We start from the raw sequence: 10751 nt of genomic DNA, 5'->3' as shown, positions 1-10751 counted from the left end.
CTCTACAGAGTTTGGACTCCACTAATCAAGAGTCAGACAAACTATGTACAAATGCAGGAAATTCCAGACCATTATTACCCTCCCCAGGAGTGGTTGAACATCAAAGATCACGCCAGGAGCAAGGCGTCTAAGCAACTGAAAGCCTTTCTCACATTAGCTAATGTTAATGTTCATGAGTCCACCATCAGGAGGACACTGAACAACAATGGTGTGCATGGCAGGATAGCAAGGAGCAAGCCGCTGCTGCCCAAAAAGAACACTGCTGCCCATCTGCAGTTTGCTAAAGATCATCTGGACAAGCTGGTTTACTATTGGAACAATGTTTTGTGGTCAGAGGAGTCCAAAATAGAGCTTTTGGTTTAAATGAGAAATGTTATGTTTGGAGAAAGGAGAACACTGCATTCCAGCTTAAAAACGTCATACCATCTGTGAAACACGGTGGTCATTATTTGGGCCTGTTTTAACTGCATCTGGCCCAAGACGACATGCAATCATTGATGGGACAATGAATTCTGAATTATACTAGAATAGTCTAAAGGAAAATGTCAGGACATCTGTCCATGAGCTGCATCTCAAGAGAAAGTGGGTCATGCAGCAAGACAATAACCCAAAGTACACAAGTCATTCGACAAAAGAATGGTTAAAGAAGAATACATTTAATGTTTTGAAATGCCAAGTCAAAGTCCTGACCTTAATCCAACTGAAATGCTGTTGATGGACTAAAGCATGCAGTTCTTGGGAGGAACCTCACCAACATAAGTTGTAGCTGTTTTGTACGGAGGAATGGAGTAAAATTCCTCCAAGCTGATGTTGAGGACTAATCAACAATTACTGGAAATGTTTACCTGCAGTTATTACTGCACAAGGGGGTAATATCAGATACTGAAAGCAAAGGTTCACAAACTTTTGCCACTCACAGATATGTGATATTGGATCATATTCCTCAATAAAAAAAAGAGCACATCTAATTTTTTTTGTCTCTTTGTTTGATTTGGTTCTCTTTATCTACTTTTAGGACTTAAAACCCAAGGTAGTTTTAGGACAAATTTCAGCAGAAATATAAAAAATTCTGAAGTGTTTACAAACATTCAAGCACCACTGTATTTGGTTGCTACTGCTGTCTCATGGAAGTTGATTTATGACCATCTCAAGTCTGCACAGATGATGAGTGTTCCGTCACCAAGGCAACACTTGACCTACTCATTCTGCATATCTAGAGTAGCAGTGGAGAAATGTTGTTTGTGTCTGCTGGAGTTGCCCAGTTAAACAGTGCAGGAAGAGGGTACAAAGGGACAGTTATTTGGCAGTAATCTGCATTAAATTCCAGGCAAGGCACAGACAATCATTTGTAGGTATTAAGGACCATAGCTCCAATACAGACTTTAATAATTTATTCTTCTAGTAGCATTAAACGGTGTTGTCCAAAAACTGATACACAGAAACAAATCTGGCAAATGGTTACGTGATTCTGGATAACAGAACAGAGGATTTTCACTGTTTCTGAGCACAAAATTCTTGAATTTCTGTAGGAAAATCAAAGAAAAACAATATTAAAAACTAGATGACCACAGTAAAATGTGGAGTTGGCAAGTTTTTTGTGATGTTATAGTATTTCAGATGTGTCCACATACACCTATCATCAAATCGCTAAATTGAGCAAAAGTAACAAAGTTGAGGAAAACCGTACACAGATCAGGATAGGTACAGTATTATACAAGTGGCCTGCGCTATGCAATCTGCAAGGGATGTAGTTATGTGACTGGCAGTCAGGAGAAAGACTGTCACAATACCGACCACTAAATCCCACCTGATCAAAATCCAACCGGTCAGAATGCCGACCACCAGGGACTATTCCCACTCGTGGGTGTCCACACCACCCATAGAGTGGGAACAGAACCTGTGGCAAGCGCAGCAAGCCTGCTGCCGGACTCGCGCATGGAGCCCGCAAGGGGCTTCATTGCGCTCGCCCTCCCCCCCTGCCGGTCATCTTACAGCTGGGATCCCAGCGTCTGTATTCCGCCGGTCACACATACCCAACCTATCTGCAACAGTATACCATTTCCTTTGCGCAAAAGTACCCACTACACCATATGTGGACTAAGACGCAAAAATGTAGGAATAAGTGTGCAGTCTGTGTAAGACGGCAAAAGACAGGTCCCGTAGGAGTGACCAGCGCTACTTATCGTTATCTGTGAATTTATACAAAGTATTCCTAAGTACCTAGTGCACTATTAGCAATCGAAAGATGCATAATTGATGAAAGAGGACAATGAAGAAATTAAAGTAGAATAGTTGAGGAAAAAGTATGCAGTATGGGAATCATGCCACGTGGAAAAGGTATACGTGTAGCAGGACACATCTGTATAGAATTGTCTGCAACTGATTATTTTCAGTACTTACTTAGTATTATTTGTCTGTAGGACAAGGTTGCTGGTGAATCTGGAATTTCAGTAAAAAAAGATTTGCCTGTGTCACAGCTCTTTCCTTTAAAAGGAAGGAAAAACACATTAAAGGCACACATACATTTATATTCTATGCAGCATTATTTGATGGGCACACAATCTCTATAGAAAAAGGACTTTTTTCTTTTATAGGCCATTTAATAGAGTAAACTACATCATTACAGAAAAGGAAATTGGAAATGTAATAAAAGAAATAAATACATTTAAGGTTATCTATGTTTCTTTGTTCTAACAGCTAATGAAATGAATACAGCATGTATCCACCTCCCGGCCAGCTGGTTTCCATGCAGTGTTTCAATAATTAACGAATCTCAGAAGAACCCACTGAAGCTTAACACAATATTAGTTTAGAGGTTCTTTTAAATCCAATTGAAACTGTCTGCATGTTGCTTTGTGACTTGCTCTCTGCTGTGAAAATTGTGGTTGTGTTTGTTCCAACAAGTAAGAATCAATCTGTGTGTACCTTGTCCACAATTCCTAGGAAAAATGTTCTTCTGTATTCCAGAGCAAGGCCTTTTGGAGCATGTTACTTTTACTCCTTTTCGACAGCCCAATAATCTAGGTTTGTGGCTTAATGTAAAAGGGTCTCTGAATAATCTAGGTCCCCTTACCCGGGAATCTGACCCCAGTAGCTACCTGACTAAAACCTGCTTGTTTAATAAGTGTGTTGGAAGCACTAACTTTAATAATCATCGACATTGTGGGTTAATATAATCTGGCTCAGCGGAGTCAGAGAGAACCGTGAATCCCATTGTTACTTTCAGATTCAGATTGTAACACGTTGAGGATAGGCTATTATGATTATATATAACTACGTGCTATTATCGAACTGTGTAGCTCATGGTTGAGGAAACAGAAATAGCAAGTGTTACTATATTGCATTCCCTGCTAATTATAAGACAGATGCAACTTTCCACTGCAGATGTAGCCACGCTCACATCTAGGCGCATTCACACCTCTTGTGCCGTGACTGCATTCGCGTCCAAGGCACGTGTAGGTCACTTTGGATGGGACGGCATAAAACGCAGCTAGGCGTAGGTGCACCTAGAGTGCACGTAGCATGCAGATATAGCAACAACGAGCTTGGCTACATCTGTATATAAAGTGGCTGTATTTTTACAACAATAAACTTATACAGTTACTGCTATTCAAGAAGCTGGAGATAAAGGGGTATATTCAATTAAAGTCGGATCCATTCCGACATGTATTTGTCGGAATGGATCCGAGAACCCCTATTCAATCCCATCTTAATTCGACTTTTTCAAGTCGAACTGAGATGGGACGCAGAGGAGGAGAAGGGGGGCGAGCCGCGGGGAGAACAGCGGGGGGACAGCCGGCGGGCATACAAGGAAGATCAGTGCTACAGTAGCGCTGCAGAAGCATGTCACTCAGCCGCTGCTGGAGCCGGGTGGAAGCTGCCGTGAGGTCGGGCGGCTGAGTGACAACCAGCTGCATCGCTACTGTAGCGCTGATCTTCCCTGTATGCCCGTCGGCTGTCCCCCCGTCTCCCTGCGGCTCCCCCCCCCCCTCTCCTCCTCTGGGTCCGCATCTCAGTCAGACATCTTTTTGATGTCGGACTGAGATGGTCGAAAAGGCGGGCAAAACCGACGTTTGACACAAGCACGTGGATTTTCGACATAAGCACGTGGATCAGCAGCTATTCCACCGAGCCACGTGCTTTTCGACAAGTTGAATTCATCGACTTTAGGGATATATTGATTATGGTGGAATCAGGATTCAACCTTAAAAAAGACGAAAACTGACGTCTTTTCGACAGACGGCAGTTTTCGACTTCAATTGAATATACCCCAAAGATGGAGATAGAACTGGGTCTTAAGGCTTTTCCTTTTTTCTGGTTATGCAGGATAGTATATGTAAATAACTATTAAAATTAGAGACACACAATTATACTATGAACTATATTTGGAGACTTTGGTGAGTCATTTATGGTGCACAATTATAAGTGTTGGGATTTACATTGCATTTCATGATAAGGAATTGTGGTTATTAGATATATTATTTATCAGTCATTGATCATAGTAATAATATCACAAAACACACAAAGGTGAATTGATGTATACTTAAAAATACTACACATTATGCTTTTATTTTAATTCACATGTACACTTTCACTGAGTTTTTGTCTTTTTTTCACTAATATCACCAAATACGTTGCTAGCTTATGAGTTTAATAGAATAATAATAAAAGGTATGTATGTATGTATGTATGTATGTATGTATGTTTTAGTAGCATACATTGGACCCCTGTCCATAATTGACTGATAAATATATTGTATATTTATGTAATCAGTCTAGTGAGTATCCCTCATAGGAATAACTTTTTTTTTTCCCACTCATTTGCTTCTTGTGTTATTTATTCCTGGGTGCACCTCCGATGGATATGGATTACTGACTAGGTTATATTTTTGTTTAATCAAACTATTTTGGATTGGGAATGTCTGATTATTTGTGGGGACAATCTCTTTTTTTTACTTTAGGTTATGTCATCTCCAAGTGCCGGCAGAGGGAAGACCCGCCATTAACCCTGGCCCAGCCTGCGGTGTGCACAAAGTTTAAAGCCGCTGTGACATGGCTTGAAACCGTGCTTAAATTACCTGGGTCATACCCGGGTTTTCGGTGGAATAGAGGTATAATTGAATAGCTAATGGAAACAAAATGACCCAGGTGCAGGTGAGAGTATTAATCTAGTGTCTCTGCTAATGTGTGGGGTAGTCAGCCCCACTAGAAAATAGAACATGTATAAAAGAACAGTACTAAAGACAAATGATATTCAATATTCAACTCGCGTAGCACATCTTAGCCCATTGTCTGACTCAAACTGCTTTAGGTATGTGCCTTGCAGAATTTTCTGCTATTTTTGGACTGCTATCCCACTTACTGAATAGCTGCAGTAATATGTACCATATTGTGCATAAATGAGACTGCACATTGTGCATTTAGATAGGCATTCCCAGTCCTGTGGGTGCTTGTATATCTTATTTGGATGTAAAAGAAAATAATTTAAGTGGACTACAAAAGAACCTAGTGTGTCCGGGCAGTTTGTGTGAATTTTGTATTTTGGGAAACTTGAAAGTATGAGCCCCTCTCTGCTCGCAGCTCAAGATGTAGATTTTCCATACTCTGAAGTAATTGTGGGACAAAACCGGTTTTCGGGCACGCAACATTGTATGGACTACACAGAATGAGAAACCCTTAGCCTTTAAAAGCTTAGTTTCAAAAGCCAGGCCGTTAAAGGCAATCCAGGGGAGACATTGTGTAGAGAGAGTTCCTGTAGCAGCAGCTCTGGCCATAGTGAAAAACGCCATCCCGGACCTACCGAAAGTTTTAGAACGTCAGTGTACCAGCTCCTGCGTGGCTAATCTGGAACCACCAGGATTACAGTCACCCATTTAGCGTTGATCCCCTTGAGCACCCAAGGCAACATTGGGATTGATGTGAACAAATACGCCTGTCTTATGGAATGGTCATGGAAATCATCTTGAAAGCGGTCAGATCCCTGGATCTCACACAAAAATTGTGGAACTTTTAAGTTGTGTCGAGAGGCCATGAGGTTTCCTTGCGGAAGGCCCCACTTTCGGTCAACTGTTGAAAATATTTGGATGGAGTGACCACTCCCCCTGGAGAAAAGTGGTTCTGCTTAAGACCACCTCACAATTTTCCATGCCTGGAATGAACACTGCAGTGATTGCTGGAACAAAGGCCTTCGCCCAGGAAAGAATTTGGACACCTCTGCCATTGCTCCCGTGCTCTTCGTGTCTCCTTGATGATTTATGTACAATCCAGCCGTGGTGTTGTCCGACTGAATCCTCACTGGCTGGCCAGCCAGTATGGACTGTGCTCTGAAGAGACAGAAAGATGGCTCGGAGCTTGAGCACATTGATTGGAAGAGGGGAATCTGCTGGTGACCAAAGGCCTTGAAAATGTAATGTCATGACTTCTCAATGGAGGAGACATGCATTCGTGGTTATGATGACCCAAACTGGAGTGACCAAGGATCATCCCCAGAGCAGATGATCGGGAATCAGCCATCACCGAAGTTATTGACGTGTGCTGTCGGACAGAAGTAGTAGCTGGGAGCCGAGGGACTCTGTGCAGCCTATTCAATTGTGAAGAATCTCCCACTGGAATTCTTGCAAGTGGAACCTGGCGTACTGAATGGTCTCCAATGTGGAGACCATTGTGCCCAACAACTTCATGCACAGTAAGATTGACGGATGTGGTACAGACAGTATCACAGCTACTAGATTCCGGGTACAGGAACACGCACTGTAAAGTGGTATTGAAGACCAACCTGAGGAAATGCAGACACAAGGAATCATGTGAGATTTCGCTAAATTTAGGATCCAGCTGTGATCCTGAAGCACCTGTACTGTGAGATCCACGTGTGTTTGTAACTGTGAAACCAAATTGACCTTCACGAGCAGATGGTCTAAATATGATATTATTGTAATACCTTGTTTGCATAGCAGACTTGCCATTACCAACATGATCCTAGTGCCATGGTTATCCTGAAGGGTTAGCCTGGAACTGATAGTGAGCCGATCAGACTGTGAACCAGAGTAGTGGGTGACGACCAGCCTGGATAGGAACGTGAAAATACGAGTCCTTGACATAAGTGAGGCCAAAAATGTGTTGGCCTCCATGCTGTGTATTTTGGTCGATGAAATAATCTCTGTGAATGAGGTCTAGCACCCATGTTTCCGAAGATAACTCCATCCATCAGTCTTTAAACTGGAACAAATGGCCCCTGACCAGCAACTGGATTGATTGCGAGAGTCCCCATCAGGTGCTAGGCTTCTTGGGAGCCTCGACACCTGAGCATCAGTTGTCCCAGAAAAACTGCCTTTAAGTGATGAACTACTGCCAAGTAAGAAATGTCCTCTGGTATATTGTCCTCTAATGGTTGCCCCCCACCTTCCCGAAGGAAGAGCAAAAGGCCCGGAAAGCAAGAAGAAAAAAAAAAAAGTGCTTTTCCCATCCGTAGCCAGGGCTATATTAGTTTCCAACTCAAATCCAAACAGAACACCCTCCAAAGGGAAGTGTTGCTAAGGAATGCCAGGATTCAGCATCTGCATCCCAAAAGTAGAGTCAAAGCACCCTGCAAGCTGAGTCGGCTGTAGTTGACTCTCAAAGCTACCTGAGCACCACCCTGTACAACCTCACACATATACTCAACTGCTCTCCGGATCTGCTCAGCCAGGCCCAATAATCCCTGGAAGAATCATCTTGAAGTCCTGTAAGAAGTTTTCGAGCCCATGTCTCCATAGCTCAAGTAACCCACGCCAAGACCAGCAAGGGGCAGATATCCAACCCAGAACCCATAAAAATGGATTTGAGACGACCCTCCAGTTTTTTTTTCTATCTAACAGATCCTTAAAGAGCACCAAGCCCGAAGTGGAAGAGCAGTGTGATCAGCTAAATGCGCCATGGGTACATTAACCTTTGGAGGTTGTTCCCACTTGGTGACATGATCCACTGGAAGAAAATGAAGGGCTGCAAACTTATGAGGAACAGAAACTTATTATCTGGCGCCTTTAAGCATCCTTGATGATATCTGAGAAATCCAAAGAGCAAGGAAAAGTAATCACTTTCTTGCACTGACGCTTGAAAGGACCCACACATCCACTAGGGTGTCTAGATCTAAGCACTCCAGGGTCTGAGGAAATCAATGAAGGCCGATGAAGACCCCAGGTCCTTGCCTTCCAGAAGAGCAACATCATCTGAAAGTTAACCCTCCTCTGAATCAGAAACCTCAAACGAGGCACCTGGAAGAAGGAAGACATTTATGGGCCTTGTGCTGCTTAGGATCCTCTAAAAAAAACACAAAAAAAAAAAACCCATTCCAAATATAGTTTGAGACCATCTGAATTTCTGATGCCGTATGCTACATGGTACGAAACAAAGGAAGCTCTGACACCGGCTGGAAATCCGTATTGGTCAGGGCAGGCAACTCTAGACCCCCGCACCACGGAAACAGGAATGGCAGCTGCCATAACATGCTCTCGTCACTGAAGCACAACGAGCTGCGCTAATTCAGAAATCCGGATGACCTAGAGCCTGGGCAAACATTGGCTCCACTATGGTAGAAGCAGCACTTCCTGGCGTCTGTGTGTCACCAGGTCCCGCTTGACAGGCAGCGCACAATGCCCCAAAGTCCAACTATCAACATGGTAATTTAACATTACACTGGGCATAATTTTAAAAATAGCATCACAGTAGCGCTTTTAGATTTGACGGGCTTCGTCTTGTCCATCATAGTCCCCACTGTAGCAGACAAGTACAGGTCAACTGACAACACCTAAACATTAGGGTTATAATATAATTGAATACTTTTGAGTCATAGAAGAGGAGCTAAATGAAGCTGTACTGTCCTGATGGAGTCACCCACAGAGGCAGAAAGGCTTCAGCACTATGCCGATAGGAGTGAACCAGCAGCTGCGGATATGCAAAGGGGAGAGCAATGCTGACTGGCTGCGCCTCCCAGCCTGTAAGCTTCGCTCTCCATAACCAAATGTTACTCCTACTCCACCCCCATAGGGTAAACATTTCATATAGCCCAAGAAGACAGGTTGACCGATTCAGTGCAGTGACCCCCAAGGGAGTTTTCACAGTAATAACCGGCAAGATGGCTTCCGCCATTAGAAACAGCACTGCTGCTCCTGCACACTCTAAGGGTGAGAGAGCGCACTGTCTCTGGGTCCATGTGGTTTGCGAGTAGACCTGGAGTGCCATCAGGAGAGTGACCTACTTAAAGCTGATACATGGACCTCTAGGGCAGAGGTCCTCAAACGCAGTCCTCAAGGCACCCCAACGATCCAGATTTTAGGTATATCCATGGCACAGATGGTTAAATCAAATTGACAGGTGCTAATTAGGTCACCTGTAGCCAAGCATGGATATAATTAAAACCTGGACTGTTGGGGACTGCGTTTGAGAACCTCTGCTTTAGGGGTATACTCAATTAGACCTGAACATTTTTTTTGAGCAAAAATTTGCAGAATCCATAAAAAAAGTCATGGGTCTAGGCAATTCACAGGTGTATCCAAGAACAAAATGCATGGTTATCGGGGATTTGGTCTCAAAAATCCCCTTTAAGTGTTCGCTGCAGGGATAATTGGATAGCTTCGGGGGAGTTAATTAGCCGCAGTAAATTACCAAGCATCCATCTTTCCTCACGCCAAGTATAATATTTCTTTCTGGCTTGAAATAGAATTTCTACCACCTTGTATGGTAAATCTTTCTTCTTTAATAATCCCCTTTCAGGTTCCATACCATCAGTGAAAGTTTTCCCAAACAAAGATTTAGTACTGGCCCTTGGTGTAACACGGTATATGGCAGTAACCATGGGTCTTCTTGTACCATAAGCTTTACTTTTGCATACCATGGTCTATCAGGACAGAATGGCAGAATTTTTACAATTTGAGCCTCTTCTGTCTTCACCCTTTCATGATTCTTGTGATTAGTGGAAAAGATAGAAACACATACTACAGTTCCAATGCCACGTGAGTTGTCAGAGTGTCTTTGACATCCCAGTGATGAAAATATAATCTCTTAAATACCTTGGATAGACCATCTGAGAACTTCTGAATCATTGGGCTATCTGCTTTAGGCTGTTGTCTTTGCTTGCCACATGCTGGGTTGGCACGCTTGAATCTGTGGTTAATACTATCCATAGGGATATCAAAACTCCCTTTTCTTAATGCTCTAGATTTTTCCACCACCTTAGAAACTTGCGTGTTTTTGTGACAACTGGATCTTATGCTTGAATTGTGGTCCCGAAGCTCAAGTATCTCTCCTTGCTGTTTCTTTAGATACCACTCTGACCATGGCAGAATGCCAATGACTAAATAAAACATCCCCGAGAATCTCAAGCATGCCCTCATGGAAGATTTCTTTGCAGACTTTCTTGGGCCAGTTTCTGGGTCTTTAGTAAGGCATCCATTGCCAGCATGTAATCCAACGTCAGCGTGACATGTAATATCTTCATCGCCCCCTTGCCTCTTCACTGCCTGCCATGCTTTGTCTACTATAGTTATAGTAGCGAATGGCCACATGGCGTTTTTCCCTGCAATGTCGGTGGACTACAGTACCTCAATAGAAGTGGCATTGGGAGACATCCAAAACTGCACTCCATGTCTCCATGACTATTTCTTGAGGAGTCCAGGGATATACCTTCATGGGATGCTTTTTTCTTAAATAGAAAAGGACTTAGGCCCTAATTCAGACCTGATAGCACCTCTGGAAATGTCAAGGCCAGTTACTACCCCC

The 10751-nt window shown here is 43.1% G+C and overlaps 1 protein-coding gene across 1 annotated transcript in view; it reads right to left on the bottom strand.

Annotated features, from left to right (window-relative positions):
- Positions 1-1376: 1376 nt before the first annotated feature.
- Positions 1377-10751, bottom strand: part of NUBP1 (NUBP iron-sulfur cluster assembly factor 1, cytosolic) — a 153876-nt gene continuing 144501 nt past the window's right edge. The window contains exons 10-11 of the mRNA XM_063934281.1: positions 2401-2484; positions 1377-1523 (exon numbers count right to left, since the gene is read on the bottom strand). Of these exons, the coding sequence (XP_063790351.1) occupies positions 1492-1523; positions 2401-2484 (116 nt within the window). The 3' untranslated portion in view covers positions 1377-1491. The remainder of the gene's footprint in view (positions 1524-2400; positions 2485-10751) is intronic.

Source organism: Pseudophryne corroboree, chromosome 7 (assembly GCF_028390025.1).
Source record: "Pseudophryne corroboree isolate aPseCor3 chromosome 7, aPseCor3.hap2, whole genome shotgun sequence".
In the NCBI taxonomy this organism is placed as follows: domain Eukaryota; kingdom Metazoa; phylum Chordata; class Amphibia; order Anura; family Myobatrachidae; genus Pseudophryne; species Pseudophryne corroboree.
This window is presented reverse-complemented; position numbering and strand designations above follow the sequence as displayed.